The following is a 21,775-nucleotide window of genomic DNA, read 5'->3' as shown; positions in this document are numbered from 1 at the left end:
AAAAGAACTCACATTTTACTTTCAAAAAGAAAATTCGAGCATATGGAAAAACATGAGTATTTGGCTAACCTACCCCTCATTACCCAGGAGGGAGAGAATGTAAATGCGGGCTTGCATTAGATTGTTCAGTGTGCATATTCAGTCTTTAGAAATCTGTTTCAAAGAGAGGAAAGGCATAAACCTCATTAGAAGAGAAACAACAGGGTGGAAAAAAAAGCGGACCATGTCAGTTCAAACGCAAGCCCAGATGCTTAAGTTAGTTACACTTTTCAGTTTAAGGCAATGCAAATCCATTCTCCGTTACTGGGGAAGTGGAAAAAGGCATTAAGCCCTTGAAATGGCAGGAGTCAAGTTCTGTGCTCAGTCAAATAGGAAAAGGTTTAATGTATTATTTTCTTCTTTTTAGTCCATTGTACATTGTATCAAGGCACTGAAGAACAACTATGCAATTATGTAAATAGGAGGATAGAAGCTAGAGTAGCACAATTGTTTGTAAGCTAAAATTGTTTCTTATTCCTCCTACCCCTCCTTCCTCTTTACACAGAAACAAACATGCACAAAACATTAATAAAATAAATCAGACATTATGTGAAGTTTATCCACAAGAACAGATTCTGGATACAATTTGAATCCCTGAATATAAATTTGATCTTCTCCCAAGCACTGTAGAGGTCTTAAGAATCCGAGTTTATATTGTGAAGGGAAGGTGAAAAAGGAGTCCTAATTTTAAATTGTTTTCATTATATAAACATTTGTAGGCACACTTACGTTCCTTGCTTTTTGGGGAATCATGATTAAACTTTAAAATGTATGTTTTAACTTAAAATATAACCAGGGATATTCCCCTACTTATGCCACAATATGTTAGCCAGAGGCAGCAGACAATTGCTACTATTTTCAGGGAAAATAGGTTTTTTGGAAATATTTTGGGAAATGAAGACAAAGCCTCTTCAGTTTGCCCACTAAGACAAAGCTTCAGTCACCCCCTCGTCATGAATCAGACTGCATCTTTCAGCATGGTTGCATCAGAGGTGAATTTCCCCCATTGTAATACTACTTGGCAGAAGGGCATTTTCATTTCATTTCAGTTTCCTGTGCAGGTAACCAGCAAAGGAATAGAATATGAAATGACACATTTTGTGTGAATATTGTAAATGCATGGCAACACTATGCCTAAGGTATCCCCCAAAGAAAGTCAAGGAAGAGTATGTACCTTAGGTCATAACTTTCTCCAATCCACAAAGTAGTCTGAGGTCTGTGACAAGTATTGCAGTAGATGAATTAGGAGGTCAGAAAGTTTGCTTTCACTGTCTCTTGACCATCGATTTGAACCACCTAACTCCATGCCTCTTATTCTAATGTAAATGCTTTGATACTATGAGTAAGCATAATCTGATTAAAGTAGGATCATAAACCATGGGGTGATCTCATGGAAACACCACAGCAAGCACATAGGTTTTAAAACTCCTTGCACCATTGTTTCTTCACAGATATTAGTTACATTTACTGTCTTCTGGGATCCCTGGTATATATTCAATGTGGGTTTTTTTAGGAAGAGTTGAAATGTGACATAGCTTTTGTGGCTTTTCCTCACAGTTTTTCATGGCTTGCATGCATTTTTAGTTGTGTCTCTCTTTTAAAGTTATGTACTTTATGTTGACTTTTTTAACCATAGAAAGAACTTTCTGCAATTCTTTGCAAGCCTTTTTAATTCTTGAAAGTAATTGTGAAAGTAGAACTTTTCACTAAAATATGTCAAAGTTTTACCCAGCTGTTAGCCAGTAAGTCATAAAAAAGATTCCTGTATGGTAGGCAGTGCATGTTATCTTTTATACATGCAGACATAGCACTGTTGTATCACCTGAAATTCCATCAGGCTCCAAGCTCTGCAGAAAGTGACAAATGCTAGACAGGTATACAATTTATAATGGATGAGCTATGCAAGAAAGCTCTGGGAGTTGGATTGGATTTGATTGCAAACAATAATATGACACAACCCCTGCTGTGGATAGTACACACATTGTGAGAGGCGGTGCAATCTGGCAGCATGAACACCAGACTGCAGGCATGATCCAGAGCCCTAAATCCACCTCCACAGTACACCTACTGTGTGGCTTTCGGAACACCTTTTCTGATCTAACAGTCCATCTTCCAATTCCTTATCTCTTTGTTTAGCAACAGCATGTTAAACAATCATACCTCTCTAAGCCACTTCAATGCAATGGGCTTCAGAGAAGCTTTTTAAAGGAATTACATGAAAATACAAGAAGATATTTGAGTAATTTTGTGCAGTTGCTGGCAATAAACTTGGAAACTTTTCCATGAAGTAACTATTCTCCATTAATAAGACTATCCTTCAAGGAATATCTTGCACCCTAGCAAGAATATTTTCATTTCCAGTACAAAAAATGTTTGGTAGAGATATTGATCTTCCTGCATTCACCAACATTCAAGTATTAAGCAGTATTGAAAGCAAAGCTTTTCTAGTCCTAGATGAGAAGGTTTTGTCTCCTCCTGTCCAATTGTGCACATACAACATAAAACAGTTCCTCATTCCTCTCCATGAGCCATGTGGATTAGAAGTTATGCTTCTGTGCGATGCCATTTAATTCATTTCTATATTGGAGCCTGTAACTCCCTTCCCTCTCTTCAATTCACAGCTACCTCATCCCTGAACTCCCAGCTTCAACAGCTTCAGCATCTTCAGCAGCTCCAGCATCAACAGCAGCAGCAGCAGCAAAGCCAGCAGCAGCAGCAAGCTCAGCAGGCACAGACTCCACAGCCAACACAGCAGACCCAGCAATCACAGCCACAGCCATCAGCACCACCACAGCAGAGCCAAACACAGTCCCAGAGCCAGAGCCAACCACCTCTAGCCCCACAGTCCTCCAGCTCCCCTCAGAAACCCAGCCAGTCACCAGGGCATGGCCTTCCATCTCCTCTTACTTCGCCAAATCCATTGCAGGTAGGATGCTACATACAAATCTCTAATGGTCTAACAACAGCAAGTGTATTCTCTCTCACTGCAAGGATGCCACGGTTAATGCCATTCATAGATGCTCCCTCCAATGACATGGCTATTTTTTAGTGGACCAACAGCTACCACATCCATACTGATGCTCAGCTCTTGCCCATCTTAGAAGTCCTGGGCAGAAACAGGAGAGCCCTGATCCAGTGGTCCTGTGTTCTTAGAATTGGGTGTTCTTGCACTATATGTGTCATGCTACATTCACATTGTGCAAGAACAGGTTTGACTGTACCCATAAGTAGTGTGTTTCTGAACACTGGGGTAGTTTGTGTAGTGAGTGGAGTCTCATTCACTCGGCAGTGAAACTGCATTTAGAAACCAGAAAAGTCTCTATCAACTTTATTCTCTAAATTTTGAGACACCACTTAAAATGTTTTATCCACACTGATGGATTTGGATCCATTTCCTGAAGAAATAAAACTGCATTAGCTTAATAATTAAACAATCCTTTTTTAGACAATTAAGGGAATTGGTTTACTAGAAGCTTTTCATGCATGTGGCCAGTTAAACCTGCATTAATCTGAGCTTCAATTAAATTGCATCAAATCTGATTTTTTTTAATGGTTTAGATAATAGACTTAAAAGTCTGCAAGAGATGTGTCCTTGCTTGCTGAACTTTTTCTTAGAGTAGAGAATAATGTTTCTAAAACTTCTTCTTGTATTGTCTTAAGGACTACTTATGCATCACTTAGTGCCCAATCTATCATATTAGTGAGTGCTTTGGGGCTCTTTTGTATGCAGATTATTGACATACAGAGACACAAATATTTTCAGGGGATCTTCTGTTATATTTTATTGTCTTGGTACAGCTGTAATGTATGCACACTAACTGTGTACACTATATTTTCTAAAACTGCCTGCTAAATATTGTGTTTCAAAAATCATTAAGTTCTACAAACAAAGCAAATGCACACATGAATTAGAGTTGGGGTAGGGAGAAAGTCGGATTATCTTAGACAACATACCTCAAGAGGGTTTTACTAACACTGAATCTGAGGTCTTTACTCTCGTATAGCGTTTGGTCCCAATGTAAATCTCAGCTGAATCTGAGTATTTCCAGTCTCATCTGTGATCTATGGGCACTTTCAACTGTTAGCTTCCCCAGGTCACCTCTCATTGCAGAAGCACAATAAAAGTAAGTAAAACCTTTCCTGGTAGATGCCAATGACAATGCTTCTACATAGATACCTTGGCATATCTCTCTCTTTAGCATCCCTATGCTCACAAATACCCATCTGAAGGCAGTCTGGATGTGGCAGACTCAACAGAAGTGGAAGAAGGGAACCAAGTACACTGAGGTGTTTTTAGTCCAAACGCTATCCCTTAAACATTTTAGGAATTGGGATTACAGTTAATGAAAGACAGCAGTGTGAGAGGTCTGGCATTTCCCCTGGGCTGAGCTGAGCCAGTGCTGCCAAGACAGTTGCGTGACTGGGACGCTTTCAGAATAGTAGTGAAGGAATTAGAAGTCATTAGGTGTTAGTTCTGGCTCAGCATTAAAAACTTGCTGATAAATTGTGGGATAAGTAGTTTTAATGGTCTTTCCTCTCCTGTTGTCACCATTTAAATAGGCATGAAATCCCAAAGTTTGTTCACAGACACAAATATGCTGCATACTGACAATCAGAAGAGAAGCCAGAACTGAGCACACTACTTCAGCCCTCGCCTTAAGTGATGTGTGTAGGGTCATTACTTAGGCCTTCTAGCCATCTCTACAGCATTTCTACAGCAAGTGTAATACTGCTCAAGCTTCCCTAGAATAATTAAAACTTGAAGCATGCTCTGTCTTATTGTCAAGAATGATGAGACACTTCTATATGCAAACAAGTGACACTCAGAAATATTTCCAGAGGAACTGATGTACTTTGTATATGGTTGTTTGGGTACTTTTCTAAATCAGAGCAGTGGTAAGATCTTCTCCATGAAATTTTTCTTTCCATTCTAAATCCTGCAGAGAAAGGCTACTTTACCCTTGTGCATCCATCTTGATGACTGGATGTGAAATTGTTTTCTTTCACACAGGCAGCTTAAAAAAAAAAAAAAAAAAAGGTGGGAGCACAGGTTTGGCAGTAGTTCTTCATAATAGCTGCTTAGAATGTGGATTTTTTTAATGTTCAGTGCTCCACTTTAAAATCAACCTAAACCAAAATTCAGAGGTATTATGTCCTCTAGGGTAATGTTCTTTATGAACTAGAGTGAAATGGATTTTGTTTGAAGAATATTAAGGGAATAAAGAACAGCTAAGTTAAAGTTTGACAGCTAAAATTTCATTTCTGAATTCTTGACTTTTTTCATGTGGGCTTTATCGTCTTACATTATTCAGAATCTGTCTGAAAGATATTAGTTTAAAAAAATGCAACCTCAAAAAATTGTCGTGGAAAGTCAGTAATTCGGGAGGATGATTGTGTTTGTTTCAAAAAACTGAGGGATAACAGCAATTACATCTCAAAATGTACAGATGCTGTCATGTCCTTCAGAAGGCAAATTAAATGAAAGTGACTTGCTTAGGTATACCTGGGTGAGGTACTTTGCTAGCTGATCAGAAATTAATAATGCCTGCACAGTGTACACCAGCTGAAAGTCTCAGAATTATTCTTGTCAGATTATTCTGTAACCCTCTGCTCTGATTTTATCACTACTCTTTACATGATTCAGCAGGCTGGATTGTAGTTACAAAACTACTTTTTATGGGGTCTTTTAATGATTGTGTAGAAAGATGTAAAACATCACTTTAGGTTCCAGGACCTGAATTTTTTGCTAACATTAGTGATGATGCTCCAGATTTACACAGGTAAAAGCAAAACACTGCAGAGCCAGGGTCATTTGCAATAGACAACAACCAGAAAAGAATTTTTTAAAGCTGAGCTCTTTCAGGAAGTGGTGGGTCAGGCAGATGACAGAAGACTTTCATCCCTCCCTTCTAAAATGGTGAAATACCTTATAATCATAGTCTGATGTCTATTTTTGTTGCGTCAATTGAGTGAGACAAAGGAATCCAGAAGTGAAAGACAACCCATCTCATGTTGTGAGTTGAGGACTTCAAAACCTTTACTTCTGGGAAAATATACTTCTCCAAATATGCTTATCCTGTGAATGCTTAGTGTTACTACATGCAAAACATATGGGTTCTTGAACAGTCAGCATGTTGCAGCTTCAAAGGATAGTTACCACATCTGACAGAGTTTCCATGCCATTAAAATTTTGGAGTCATAAGAACTGGATTATATGCTGTATAAAATCAGATGAGAATAGTACTAAGTAGCTAATTATTCTGCTTGACTACCAGAAAAAGGCACTTTCTCCCAGCAAAATATATTTAGCTGGCTCCAAAAAAAAAAAGGTTAGCTTCTGGTGCTGACACTCACTGTATATTTTAGAGATATGGATAACATGAATGTACACATAGCCAGACCTGCAAAGGGAGAGCTACACTGTAGGAATAGAAGAATTCTCAATGATTCTACTGTTCTGTTTGTGTGTGAATAGGAACAGACAAACAGGAAATCCCCCAGAGATTTTCTTACTGTAAAATTATTCTGACTGTTTTCAGAACTCTTTCCTAAAGAGTCTCTTTTGTCATAGAAGTCTACCTACAGTAACTGCAGCTGATGGAAAATGATGAGTGAGAAAAAAATAACAATAAAAATAGGGAAGAAGGGAAGTGAGGAGATGACAACAGCACAAAAATCTTCCAAGTAATTGCAAACTCTAGGATACCAAAACCAGAACCTCCTTCAGATTAAATTTTCATACTAATCTTAAATAATGTATTTGGAAGCTCAACACTTTTATAACAAAGGAAGAAAGAAAAGCAGAAAGGCTGAAATATTCAGCTGAAAATGAGGGAGAATATGCACACAGATGTCTGAGGCTCTGATAGTCACAAAAATAAAGTGTCCCTTCCCTTTCCACCAAGTCTCATTCACTGGTTATCTTCTCATTAAGGAAAAATCAGCTTTGAAGAAATCTCCATGTTTTCTGAGACTTTGACATATTTACATATGTTTAAGATACAGAAGTCACAACCAAGTCTCTGTTAGCTTGATAAAGGCCAATTTTTCAAGGATTATGTTCATGGTCTGTCTTCATGATCGTGTTCACATCCAAGACCTGTTGTATTTTTCTCATGCTTTTTGAATCCTGGGATTAAGAAAATTTGATTGAGATTATGACACCAGTAATCCCACTGAGTTTGGTGGGTTGCTTTGTTTTGCTAAAATTATCTAGCCTCTCCTGCATAAGATACTGTGCAATGTATGACTGATTGAATCTGTTCCTAAGTTGCTTAGTAATCAATTTGACAAAGAAATATTTAATAAATGGTGAGTAAATGCAGTGCTTTGGATCCATTGGCCAAAATCTTCTAATTTTTGGTATCAATAGGGAGTGAGATAATCCACGTCACAGGCGACAGGTGATATAGACAAGTACAGAAGACATTTATTCAAGAAGGTTCATGCCCATCGCCTGATGAGAGAGTGAGATGGTCGAAGTGCTGATATTGGGTGTATCTCCAGGAGATACTGGCAAGACCTAGGTCTCAGGTCTAAACTAGTGGCATGGAAAGTCCCCTGCAGTCAGCTAAATTGAGTTAAATTTTGTGATCTGTTGAGAATATTTTGTTTATTTCATCTCCTGTTTATTTCAAACAGAAATATTTGAACACCTTGTTCTACTAACAGTTTTTGATTTCTATGAATTCCTATAGTACTGTAAATATTTTTGTGGGTTGATACATGTGATTTCATGGGCAGAACAAGCAAGTACTTAGGTAAAAATTTCCTCTAGCTAGGAAATCATGGTACTCATGTACCACACACACACACACAGTTATTACCCACTGCAAATGCTGTTGTGATTCAGGCACTCTGGTTTTGGTTTTGTGCTCTTCTTTTTGCCACTGTAGTAGTTCTGTGAACCACACAGACATTACTGTTCACAAACTTGAACTTTGCTTGAGAAAAGCAACCCGATCTCCTTTTATGACCAAGTGACCCACTTGGTGGATGCAGGAAAGGCTGTGGATGTTGTCTATTTGGACTTCAGCAAGGCCTTTGATACTGTCTCCCACAGCATAATCCTGGAAAAGCTGGCAGCCCATGGCTTGGACAGGTACACTCTTTGCTTGGTTAAGAACTGGCTGGATGGCCGGGCCCAGAGAGTGGTGGTGAATGGTGCTGCCTCCAGATGGTGGCCAGTCACTAGTGGTGTCCTTCAGGCATCTGTGTTGGGGGCAGTTCTGTTCAATATTTTTTTGACGACATGGATGAGGGTATTTAGTCTACTGTTAGTAAATTTGCGGACGACACTAAACTGGGAGTGTGTGTCAATCTGTTGGAAGGTAGGAGAGCTCTGCAGAGAGACCTGGAACAGTTCAATAGGATGAAGTTAAGTAAGTCCAAGTGCCGAGTCCTGCATTTTGGCCACAATAACCCCCTGCAATGTTATAGGCTGGGGGTGGTGTGGCTGGACAGTGGCCAGGCAGAAAGGGACCTGGGGATACTGGTCGACAGCCAACTGAACATGAGCCAGCAGTGTGCCCACATGTCCAAGAAGGCCAATGGCATCCTGACCTGTATCAGGAATAGTGTGGCCAGCCGGACCAGGGAAGTGATTCTTCCCCTGTACTCAGCACTGGTGAGGCCGCACCTTGAGTACTGTGTCCAGTTCTGGGCCTCTCAATTTAGGAAGGATGTTGAGATGCTTGAACATGCCCAAAGGAGAGCAACAAAGGCTGGTGAGGGGCTTGGAACACAAGCCCTATGAGGAACAATTGAGGGAGCTGGGGTTGTTTAGCCTGGAGAAAAGAAGACTCAGAAGTGACCTTATCACTCTCTACAATTTCCTGCAGGGTGGTTATAGTCAGGTGGGAGTTGGTCTCTTCCTCCAGGCAGTGACTGACAGAATGAGAGGACGCAGTCTTAAGCTGTGCCAAGGGAAATTTAGGTTGGATGTTAGGAAAAAGTTTTTTACTGAAAGAGTGATAAAGTTCTGGAATCATTTGCCTGGGGAGGTGGTGGAGTCACCATCGCTGGATGTGTTTAAAAAAAGATTGGATGTGGCACTCAGTGCCATGGTTTAGTTGAGGTGTTAGGGCATGGGTTGGACTCAGTGGTCTTGAAGGTCTCTTCCAACCTGGTGATTTTGTGATTCTGTGAAATTGTTGGGTTTGAGTTTCAGTGCCTCCAGGGCCTCCTTTCTTCTTTTCCTCTTACCTCTTCTGGCACTTCTATGGTCATACTCATCCTTTCTGGGTCTTCCACCAGCTGGGCTCCTCTGACATGGTAATGTGACAGTTTGTACTGGCTGGACACTCAGGAGCCTCTGAACTGTGCTGTACCCTGGCCCTGGTGCACAGTGCAGAGACATGCCAGCTGATTTCCTGCTATGGCTAGCTTGTTTGAGGGCTGCTAGTATTCATGCCTCCCTGGAGATTCATGGGTGTCATTTCCACAGAAAATCTAGTTTCAGTTGTGTGTAAGACTTGTATCCAACCACACAGTGATCAGAATTCCAGATCTTCTTCTCAGCAGTCTTCCTTCTCCCAGTAGTTCACTGCTTTTTGGGGTCTTTAAGGCATTGGGATTTCCCCCTGTAAAGCTGTTTAATACTGCATTTAAATAGAGCAGAGATGTTTAAATATTCTCAAACAGACTTTATAAGCAAGTCTTCTCATTTCCTGAGGAAACCTTCTCTCAAGTGGAGCACTGGCTGTCTGGTCCATCCAAATATATTCTGCAGCTGTTGCTATTTTCAGAAGCACAGGGAGGACTGGTGTCTGACTCAACATTTAAAGCAAAGGAAATTAATCTTTGAGCAGAACAACTGGCATTATTAGCACCCAAGGGGCAGATGCTGAGGCTAATAATGGAAACCATTTGCTAGAGAATTCTCTGAAGGAGAGGAAAGTGGAGCTGTTTGCCCAGCAAACAGCTTGCTCTAGCTTATGAAATGGGAGCATTTAATAAACTCCCTAAAGCAACTGAAGTATTTAATAAATGGGAAAATAAATAAATAACATCCTCCAAGGTCAAATTTGGGAAAGGATACATATCCCATAAGGTCTTCTATTTCCAAAGCCTCTCTAGGCAGAGAGTAGGATCCTTGGGGATCTTAAGGACAGAAAAAGTTGACACAGCCCCTCAGATACTCTTATAAATCAAGTGGATCTGTTCTGTTAGCCTTCATTTCTCTTAATTTATTTTTTCACTTATGTTTCCAAAAATTTTTAAGGAAAGTAGAGAATATTCTAAAGCATTGCTTTATTTTCCCCTATTTTTCATATCCCACATCTGTGCATTTTAGAAAAAAAAATGCAAGTCTTCGAAGGTTTCTAGTTCTGCAGGAAAATAATTTTTCTACTTGGAAGCAAGTGGACTGAGTGAACATTGAGAACCTGGTGGGCTTGGGTCTTATTGAATCTGAGGAGCAGTATTTTGTAAGTGGTATAGCCTTGATGTTATATCATTAAGGCTCATTGTGCGAAAAAGCACCTGAAAGAGGTTGCTCAGCTCCTAGATACTGCTAGGGGGAAAAAAAAAAAAAAAGCCACTCTAGACTGTGTTTTAAATTTTAAAATTAAGCTTTTTTGGCAGTATTGCTGAGATCTATCAGAGTGTCCACTTGTGGATTCTGTTGGTGGCTTTAGCAGATGCAGGTGTTTAAAAAAAGTAATACTTTCTCCTTCTTACTTGTAGCCAGAATGTTTTGAGAGAGTAACTAAGCAGAGGCCTGGAGATTACGAAATTTGCTTAAGTGTTAATGGGTTGATTGCTGAGTTACAGTCTGCCGTCTTTACTGGAAATTGATTGACTAGTGCTGCAGGTCTTCACACTTGACGCTCGGATTTGACTCGAAAATTCTGCCAAGTCTTTTACTCTGAAATTTATCTTAATTAGATCTGAAAGACCTGCCACAGCAGAATAGTCACACCGATTAAAATGAAAAACAGGAGAAATTACTGATCAAATTAATCATAATGTCGGGTTACAGCTGTAGGTCTGATGTAATTTGCCACTCCAGTGAGTTACATCGGCCCAGGCAGAGGAAAGAGAGCTGGTTTTACGCTGATCCGTAACACCAGGCAGCTTTAGGCAGCCCATCAGGATGCTTGTTCCATTCATTCTCTTGGCTTATTCTGACCTTAGAGGTGCAACTAGAAACAATTTAGGCTAAAGAAAAAATATCCTTTTATTGAAGGGGTTACACTGGAAACATGAGCTTTCTAAATCCTTCTTGTTTCATTTTTTGCCTTTCTCCACCAACCATCTACTTTTGTTTGAAGTAATTAACAATTAATTATGTGGAAACTGGAAAATTAGTAAGTCAGATGTTACCACCTCAGACACAGTAAGAAAATGTGTCTTTCTAAGAACTCCTTGTGGGTTAGGATATGAGGAAATTAGGATCATTTACACAAATGGGCATTTAGCAGTACATGTCCTTCTGCCATGGTTTGACACTGGCCAAACGCCAGGCAACCACAAAAGCTTCTCAGTCATCCTCCCCAACCACATCTGGACAGAGGAGAGAAAAAAATTCAACAAAGGCTTAATGAGTTGAGATAAGGACCAGGAGAAAACACTCCAAGGGCAAAGCAGGCTCAACTGAGAAGTACAAAGTGAATTTATTACTGACAAAGTTAGAGGAGGATAATGAGAAGTAAAATAAGCCCATAAAACACCTTTTTCCCCCAACCTCTCCCTCCCTCCCACCGACAGCACAGGAAGACAGGGGTATGGGGTATTGGTCAGTTTGTCACCTGAGATCTTCTTCTACTACTCAGGGAGAGATGTCCTTCCTCTGTTACGCCGTGGAGTCCCTTCCCATGGGAGACAGTTCTCCATGAACTTCTCCAATGTGGTTCCAATCTCACAACAGCAGTCCCCCCAAAACTGCTGTGGTGTGGGTCAGTCTTCCACGGGGTGCAGTCCTCCAAGGAGAGGCTGCTCCAGCCTGGAAGCAGGGCCCCCTCTCTCCACTGGGTCTTCCACTGGATCACAGCCTCCTTCAGGCATCCACCCACTCTGGCGTGAGCATCTCCCTCATGGGCTGTGGGTGAATCTCTGCATCCCCCATGGACCTCCATGGGCTGCAGGGGGACAGCTGCTTCACCATGGTCATCACCACAGCCTGCAGAGGAATCTCAGCTCCAGCACCTGGAGCTCCTCCTGCCCCTCCTTCTCCACTGACCCTGGTGTCTCCATGTTGTTTCCCTTACATGTTCTCACCTCTTCTCTGGCTAGAAAAATCTGTGCTCCACTTTGTTTTGATTTTTTTCTTAAATATGTTATCACAGAGGCGTTACCATCATCTCTAATTGGCCCAGCCTTGCCCAGCAGCATGTCCATCCAGAGCCATCAGAGACTGGCTTTGCCAGGCATGATGGAAGCTTCCAGCAGCTTCTCACAGAAGCCACCTCTGTGGCCCCCTGTTACCAAAAACCAGGCCATGCAAAACCAACAGATCCTCCTAGCAAGTAGGAAATCAACCGTGAGACTTGATAATTTGCAGATAGGATGATCCTGAAAGTTATTTTGAAATTTTGTACTCATCATATATTCTACTATGTATTATAACATTTTTGTTTGTAATATACAAATCACCAAGTGAATCCATGTTAATAGGTGATGGGTTGTGGGTCTTAAGGGGCCCCAGCATATCACTTTCATCTGGAAAAGAAGCCTTCAACAATTCTTCTAGTATTTGTTCCACCATCAAGGTTTGAAAGGTTTTTAGGACAAGTTGTCTTGTAGCACCACTGTAATTTTTGCTGCTGATCCAGGACAAAGACGAGAAATAAAGAAGTTTGCCACTGGCTGAGAAAGGAAATGAAGTAAAGAGAGCAAGAAAGGATAGATGGCTACTATGAGTCTCAGAAAAAAAGAAAGTCTTACCTCATACACACAATTTTTATTTTGATACTGTAATACCTTAGGCTACTCATGAATTTTCTAAGTGGTTTTTCTTTTCCAACAAAGATGTAATTCTATGAAGTTGGTTTCTCCCCTGCCCAAAATTTCATTTTAATTTTCTATTTTAGGCCTGGTAAATTGAAATAACTAAGGCTTTAAATTTAATGCCTTTTGTTTAAAATCAGCTTAATATATATATAAAAAATTATTATACTGAATTGCCTAAAAATATTGGCTAAGCAAAAGAAATTGAAAATATTTTAATTCATGGTGATGACTTGAAATCTGATAGAATACTTAATCATTTTCAAATGTTTTTTGCTGAGACATTTCAATATTCCATCTTTCATCTTCATTTGCATCAGAAATTGTATGGTAAATTGCGATAATTTCAGCTAATTTCCCACAGGAGAGGAACTTGACTTATTTTGGATAGCTTAGACATGACCTAATATCCTGTGAGGATTCCAGTTGGCGAACCAAGTTAGGTTATGTTTGTGAAAGAGACTGGAAGGCAAAGCTGACTTTCCAGAAGACAAACACTGACATATGGAACAGCATTTCATATATTGCTAGGATTATCCTTTTACTAAAGGAATCATGACAGTGCATTTTGGTTTTTAAAGGAGATGAGGTTTTTTTAAAGCAGCAATCACATCTGCAATGTCTTTGTATAAGTATTAAGAAATACTTACATGCTTGTAATAAGCATTGGGGAAGCACTCAGATTTGGGAGGATCCTAGTGTTTTAGCAAAAATACTGATGCTGTGAAGAAAACTCTAAAATATAGGCCCAGTCACATTACAGAAGGGTGCTCTTTGCTAAAGATGGCCAGTAATTTGGTATCAAAAGATGATTCTGAATGAATGTGATAATAAGTGGTATAAAAATTGTTAGTTGCTAATGCACTCATGATTTTCATCACAGTAACCCTATAACTCTGTTTTCAACCTTCTAGAGAGCCAAATCCAGGTGGAGTGCTGTCTTTGTCTCTTACTGCTCTTGTCCCAGTTTGGGTATCCTTGTGGACTGGTGGCTCCAGCTGGAACAGGACAGAAAATTGTAGAGGGCCGATCTCCTCTTGGCGTTTTCCCGGGAACCGGGGGACACCTCACAGAGTGACAAGTAGAGCTGCCAATGAGGGTGCTTCATGCGCTATGAGGCAGGTGGGGCAGATGATGAGGACTAACGCTGTACTGGGATCAAGATCCAGGAAGGGTCAAGTAAGGAGAAGTCAGTCTCATTCCCAGGATTCATCTGAGGGTGCAGTTTCCATCAGTGTAGAATTCCTCAAGGATAGGGCCTGATCTTAGGGAAGAAAAGGAAAATGTTGGGAGGAGGAGAAGGGAAAAAAAATGTCTTTGTTACTCATAGTGCCTTTATTCCTACTGGCATATTCTACTGGGAAAGAGAGGAAAAAAAACCAAACCAGTATTGGCATTGTAAGAGACTGAAATTTTATCACTGATCACCATTCTGGAATAAGATGCTGTGTGCATTTCCATCCTACCTTTGTGTCTGCAACTTTTTGCTTTATAACAAGACCTAACTCCACTATGAGGGAAGTAGGCAGAAGCTTTCTCACAGCACTCAAATGAGACAGGAGCAAGCTCAACATGCTATTATGAAGGTTTCCTGCTCTTCTGCCTCCCCAACTTTATGGAATTGCAGCTGCCTTGTTTGGGTTTTTTAGCTGTTTTCTGACTCTGAAACATGTTCTCCATGCAATCAAAATGTGTCTGACAGAATTTTCAGTTCATGTAAAACAAATACAAAAATAAACAGATCTTGAGAAAACCAAGCCATTCTAAAAATCCTTGATGTTTTCCCCATAGACATTCAAAGAGTATGTCTAGGGGGAAATCACTGGTACTTCAAATGTAAAAGCAGCTATAGAGATAACATATGTCAATCCTGTAGACCCAAGCTTGGCAGTCCATGCTCTCATGAGCGAAAACTGCAGGAAAAGAAGGGGAGGGAATTCTTTTACTGCCATATAAAATCTGCATATTTATCTCTAATCTCATTATCAAATTACATCTTTGCTTACTGAATTCACTTTTGACAAATAATTTGTATCAGGAAGCAAAGTGCTCTAGTAAATATGTTGGAGTCAGGAGCATGAGACTGCAGTCCCAGGTCTGTCACTGTCTGGGATATCACTTCACCTTTCTGTTCCTTTCCTGATCCTCCCACCACTGTTTGATCACTTTATACTAAAAACCTTAACAGTTTTTGGTATAATGCAATGAGGCTTTGATCTTGCATTGGGCTTCTGGGTACTGCTGCAACATTAATACTACAAAAGCAAGGAATATTCAAAGGAGGAATTGCATAGCCCCCATCACTCTCTTGCTTAGAGTAGTGAATTCAGAGTAGTGTTGCCGTTGACTTCAGAGGACATAGAATTGGAATCCATTTTGGTTTTGAGTATATTGAATATTTTGAAGTTTCTGTCAGCTGCTCAGTGTGCTGTCAAATGCACTAATGAAAGGTTTTCCTAAAGTTAATTTTCCTACTCGTAATACAATACCCAAATTTGCTTTAACACTTGAAAAAATCCATCCATACTAAAGAGAATCAGTTGCTTAATCCTAAAATTAAAGGTTATTGCATGCAAGAGAAAATAATTACATGCTCAAAGTATGGAAAAAAGAAAACTTTTTTAATATGTAGGTATTTGTATAATTAAAGACTAATCAAGCATGAAGGCTGCTGACTAAACCAGAAAATGAGATTGTTGGCAAGCAATATTGTAATGTAAATGCCATTTTTGTTTAAGTACTAAGGAGCTGGAGGAATGATATCCTGAACAGATTAAAAGCAAACAGCATTGATAATAAATATTTATCAGATTTTATCAGAAATGAAACACACAGAGATTTTTATATTTTACATGCAAAATATATTAGCATTGAAGTATTCAGTCACTTTTCAAAGGTTTGTTCACATCTTCACTTTAAAATGTTGAGAACAAGCACTCAGTAGTGATAGAAACAGCTTTAAAACTCAGTCTTAATCTGTAGCAACATCAGTAATGTGTAGGCAATGGAAAAAGCTAAGAGGTGCTAACACAGTTAACTACAGATGTATAAGAACAACTCCTGGGGCTGAATAGTCATAATTTGAGTGGTCTGTAGGTGTTCTACTTTCTTTCCCTTTTTTCCAAAATGTGTACATTAATTTTTCAAAAACAGAGAGAAGCTTCTGAAGCTTAAATCCATGCCATGAAACAAATATTTAGTCAAGTATTTATGGAAGGCTTATGTATATACAGAAATTAATCCAACATAACCACCACTTTGGTGTAGAGAACTGATTTAATTAAAGGTCTGTATCATCTTGGTGCAGTGTTTTAAGTTTGTAGTAAACTATTGCACTGGTTAAGCATGCTCATCATACACCTTTGAGTTATTGTAGCCTTAATCTTGTTTAGAAGTGGATATAAAGATATTTGGCTACATCAAGGGTTCAGAAGAATAAGGAAATGCTAGAACACTGAATGTGTTCCTATTCCCATTAATTTTCTTTTCATTACACTGTTCCCAAAGTTGGCACTATTCATCATGCTGAGGTCCAACAGAAACCATCTCTTAATCAAATCTGATCACGCAACAATTTAAGCTAATTTAAAACATCCTTTGAAATCTGTGAAAAGAGGCCTAAAACCAGTGGTTATGATAGTGATCCAGTTAATACCTTTGCCTTAGTACATGTGCTGTGGGCTGTTGCATCCTTTGTGTTGATCTGTACCTCCTGTTGTTTCCTCACGCGTTTACTTTTTGGAATAATCTTCATTTCACTTGATTATGACTGAGACATACAATAGTATGTCACTGACAGAGTTATTGAGGGAAAGTGACAAAAGGGATTTTTGAATGTAAGGCTGCCTACAACATTATCTAATTTTTCCTATCCTAGTGTCATTATATTCTATTTGCCTTTGGACTAAAGAAGTGTAGACAAGTTAAAATTAAATAATACCGTGAAAAAGTCTAATGCTAGTCTCTTGAATAAGCATTGATCTAATTTCAGAAGGGCTGAGTCACTACCATTAATATGAACTGTAGAAATTATTATTTAGCCTTCAAAGGAATAAAGATACAGATTTCAACCTCTGCATTTCTTAGAAAAGCCTTGCTTGTGTCTATAGGTTTTATCACAGGAAACTGACAATTTTCAAATGCCAAAATTCAGACTAAGGTCAGCCCAAGCCATCCTGGTTCATGCCATCCTGTGTTATACCTGAGTTACTGATGTCTTAAATGTATTACTTCATAGGTGGGTATATTAATATATCAGCATTAAGGAACTTTATAATAAGGACTTTGTAAGTCCTTTAAGCAATTAGTATTTACATTAGTTTAATGACACTGAGGATTATGTTGGTAAAAACACACTAAGGAAAATAGCAGGAAAACCACAAAATTTTGTGTGTAGACAGTCTACAGTGGTCCAACAAGAGGAAAGTAGAAGAGGAAGTAAAGCACATTTAGATCAAAGCTATGCAACTGATGATCTCTGAGCCAGATCTGACATGTAGGAAGTTTCTATCAAGACACCAGGTGAGCAACTAAAAGAAAAATAAAAAGCTTTGAAGGCAACTGCACATTTGCTTTGCCCTGGGGTGTGTAATTGCTTGTGGGTCATGAGAGCAGCCCAAATACCTAAGAGAGGTGGAGAGATGAAAAATCTGCCTTTTGATATTTGTTTGCTTGTTTGTTTGCTTATTTGTTTTTCATACATAGCTGGCTGAACCATAGTAATAAGTTTTATCTTGCCTGTTAGCAAAAGAGCCTGATTCTTTTCTACTACAGAGATAACTGTGTCTCCCAAAGATTAGTGATCCTATCAAGCAGGTATTGCTTTTTTGTTTGTTTATTTTCAAATGTAGTGTTGTATAAAGTGTAAGCTACAAGAACAGTTTATCTGTTATTTCTAGAAGGGACATTTACCACCGTTTTCTGATGAAAACACAAAATGGTGTAAATTATTTAAAGGCTGAAACAGATGCTTTCACAAATCATTAAACTACCTTGTGTCTTGGAACACAGAGAGGATATCCCTGGGATATTTATCTGAGGGGTCTGCGGGTTGAAAGGGGAATGGAGTCAGCAGAAAAAGAAGCAGTCCCATACAGAAAGAGCAATTATTCACAAAATAAAAATGAGGATAATGGTTAGAAATGTCAGCATATATATCTGAAATGTCTTTGGTGTGGCTATTACTTACGAAAAAGTCATTACTGCCATTTTGCACGAAGTACCATGCACTTATTTCATTGTAACCATGACTTGTATAGCGTTCATATATATGGAAAACTTACAGAGAAACCTCAAACCACCTAGTGAAATGTGGCATGTCTCCCAGCTCTCTGGCTTTATATTCCTTGACAACCATCAGCCTAAGCAGGGTTTAAAAATGCTCAACACTAGTGTACATCATCTCCATTTACCTGCATGAATCAGTAAGGACACGCAAGCCTCGTCTTCAGTGTGTGGTTTTGAAAGTCTTAATGTGATTCTGTAGACTAACAATATCCTTTACTCCAAACAATAAAATGTAAGATCAGAGTCCAGGTTATAGCCTCACTTGGAAGTTTGAAGGTCAACCAGATGCTGCTCTTCTTGCCAGGACTGTCCAAAAAAGTTGCCTTCTTTTCAGAGAGAATCTCTGCAACAGATATTGAAATCTGTGGATGTTTTTCTGGACATGCTCAATTTGATTTTGCAATTTCTTCGCAGGAGAAAGTCTTATTGCAAGGATTAGGCAAAAATCAGACCCAGGAATATTCCATCATCTCCACAAATACTTCAAACCAGAAAAGGAAAACAATAAAAGCCGGGCAACTGAGAATTTGCATGGATAAAATAAAACTGTTAAATCTGCTTTCCTTCATTTTGGTTTTTCATATGCACATGAACCCCATGCCATTTGAGAAATTTGATTCAAAACAAAGAATTTAAAACAGGGAAATTTCAATACCAAAACACTTTCTTTGGGAAGTTATGGAAGGAGACACTTACTAAACGCAATCAAAATGCCCACCATTTTTTAAAAAGTTTCAATTCCAATGGAAAGAATAATAGTGTAATAAATTTTTCCACCACATATTTTAAAGCCTGTTTGAAAAACCAATTGTAACAAAATATTGTAAATTAATCCAAGTATAAAATATAGGCTTCACATTAGGGTGCTGTTTTAAAATTTCCATGGGGTGCTTCAGCACTTCAAGAAACGGCATAATGACCTGAGGAGGAGAAAGAAAAGATCAGTACACCTCCCACTTCTGACAGATATGGGTTTTCCCTATGAAATAAGGTCAGTCATGCCAGTAAGATGGTCCTGCACTGAGCAAATGAGATTTACCTAAAGAGATGAGGTTTATAATCATCCGGGAAATAACCATTCTCATTTTCCTATAACTTGTTCCTTTGCAAAGTTTCCAGAATTCTTTTAACAGCTGGACAACTCAATACCTCTTTTTCATTATTTTTTGTTGAGAACTGTAGATCCACTGAAAAGCAAATCTTTTCATGGCATCTAGTTAAATCATCTCATAAAATAGTATCTTAGCCTCAGGTTCAAGCTTTTCACTGCACCTGATTCAGACATGAGGCTTGAACTAGGGTCTCCACGTGCTTGTGAATGCCCTGATTTGGCAGAATAATACATGCTTGAGGGCTTTTACTTTTCCATCTTGAAATATAAATAGTTCTCTGTTCATCAGGCCAGAAAGAGAACTTATCCTCCTATTTGTCCCAGTGTGCATGGTAACTTTACTAAGGAAACAATTCTAAACAGCGGCAGAGAAGTGTTACAAGACTGTAACTTACTATGTATAACATCTTTTCTGTTTGAGAATTGTCTGCTGCAAATTTTAATGAAAAATGTCTATCAGTGCTAGGCAAGCCCACAAGGAGCTGGGTAAATACTCCAGATATAAACTAGGACTGGTTTGTCTTTATTCTCTCTTGGGAGAAGAGGAGCTGATTGTATAGGTTACAAAATATTCTATCCATTGCTTGGATGGGAGAGTTGCCACTTTAGCATAACATGAGCACTATTTTTCCTGTGATGACTACCTGGTGTTTGGACTTCATCTGGCTGATTTTCATTTTATAATCATGAAAACTGAAAAGATATTTCCTAAGCTACTTGAAGGGGGTAAGAGGTTTGATTCAGAAAGATAAGATACAAAGGGAGCATATATATGATTCAGATTGACTGGAATTTTTAAAAAATAATTGGTATCTTCCAAGCAAAAGGAATAATCTTCAATGTAGGTAATAAGTGACTTTCTATCACTCAACATTAATTGTAATACAAAGAAATATTGAAATTCTTCCAGAAAGTACAGATAAAATAAATCCCTAAATATCAAAATGTTAGCTCCAATAGGATTGAAACTTTATGAGCAAAATTTGACTTCTAATGATATTAGGCCAATACAGACTTTAAAATAAGAGGAATTACAGGTTCTGAAAATAAAGTATTAGCCTTATTGTTTTGATAAAGATCCATGACCCCTGGCCCTTTAAAAATTGAATTTAGGCTGTAAAAATATCACTTCTTATTGATCACACGGTTATTAAAGTCATTCAAATGCTCAATTTATATGTCAACCACTTGTAATATTTCCTGTAAATATTAGAACAAAAGAAGAATGTGATAATATTTTGTTCAGTTGCATTAGATTTATTCAGCTTTTCATCACTAAGAAATAATAAAAGTGGCACTAAATAATGCATTAAATATGCCAAGCATTTATGAAAGCTAAATAAATTTACAGCTGCATCATGTATGTGGTGTTTGCACACAGTAGTTCATGTATATGAAGGCTGGAACATACCCATCCGTGTAACTGAGTGTGACAGTATAAATAGACCATGGGTTCTCATTCTCTCAGTACACCTTCCTACTCCCTGCCACATACTTGCAACCTTTAGAAGGTGTGGCTTATTTGTTGAACCTCAAGGAGAATGAAGAAACATGGTAAGTCAACAGACATTAATTAAATGTTAAAGGCAGGTTTTAAAGTACCTTCAGTATATGTGGCTTCTAATGACATTCAAGTGCACTTACAAGGGAGGTCAGGGGGAAGATCTTTAGATCCCCCAGGCTCCCCCAGCCTTTCCATAACCAAATGCTTTCATATGAGTAATCGAAAGAAACCTTTAGTCAACCACTGGGGAGTCTTTACAGCCTGGCTTCGATTGGAGTCTGAGTGTGACTGTGAGCAGGACGTGTTTGTAAGCATTTCTAATGGCATTTTGATGTACATGTGCAAAATTGATGTCGGAAGGATCATTGTAAACTCCCAAACAGTGGAATATTGAGGACATTTTCAGGTGGCAGTCAGATTCTGGCTGGGTGAGCCCGGTATATTTTCTCATGTCACAGCTGATTAGGTTCACAGGGAAGTGGAAAGAGTAAAAAATTCTCTTATTACTGCAGCAATGCCGTATCAGCCTCTTTTCCCTTTGAATGCAACATTAGTTTTTGTCCAGAACTCTAACTACTTTCTACAGTTTGGGGAATTGTAAAGCAGAAACAGTTTTCCCAGCTAGGCTGACCTTCACAGTAATGAGAAATTACTGGAATTTCTCTCTATTTCTCTAACATTTGGTGAGGGGGAATAGGAGGTATGTGTTTGTTTTACCTGATATTATGTTGTGGGCATCTATTTGGCACTTTGAGCCTAATTTTTTTCCATTCAGGAGATTACATGGACTGCTGCACCATCTGACCCAGTAGCCAGCCCTTAAGTGTATAGAGAAGTGACAGTAATGCACTTTAAAACCTTCTGTTATCACAGCAGTGATGGCATTT

The 21,775-nt window shown here is 38.9% G+C and overlaps 1 protein-coding gene across 1 annotated transcript in view; it reads left to right on the top strand.

The window, feature by feature from the left end:
* Positions 1 to 21,775, top strand: part of POU6F2 (POU class 6 homeobox 2) — a gene marked incomplete at both ends in the record, with an annotated part of 331,543 nt that overhangs the window by 227,646 nt on the left and 82,122 nt on the right. The window contains one exon of the mRNA XM_082293405.1: positions 2,661 to 2,965. Within this exon, the coding sequence (XP_082149531.1) occupies positions 2,661 to 2,965 (305 nt within the window). The remainder of the gene's footprint in view (positions 1 to 2,660; positions 2,966 to 21,775) is intronic.

The sequence above is a fragment of the Coloeus monedula genome (assembly GCF_965178545.1).
Source record: "Coloeus monedula genome assembly, chromosome: 1".
NCBI lineage: Eukaryota > Metazoa > Chordata > Aves > Passeriformes > Corvidae > Coloeus > Coloeus monedula.
The sequence above is the reverse complement of the archived record's forward strand: the minus strand, read 5'-3'. Positions and strand labels throughout refer to the sequence as shown.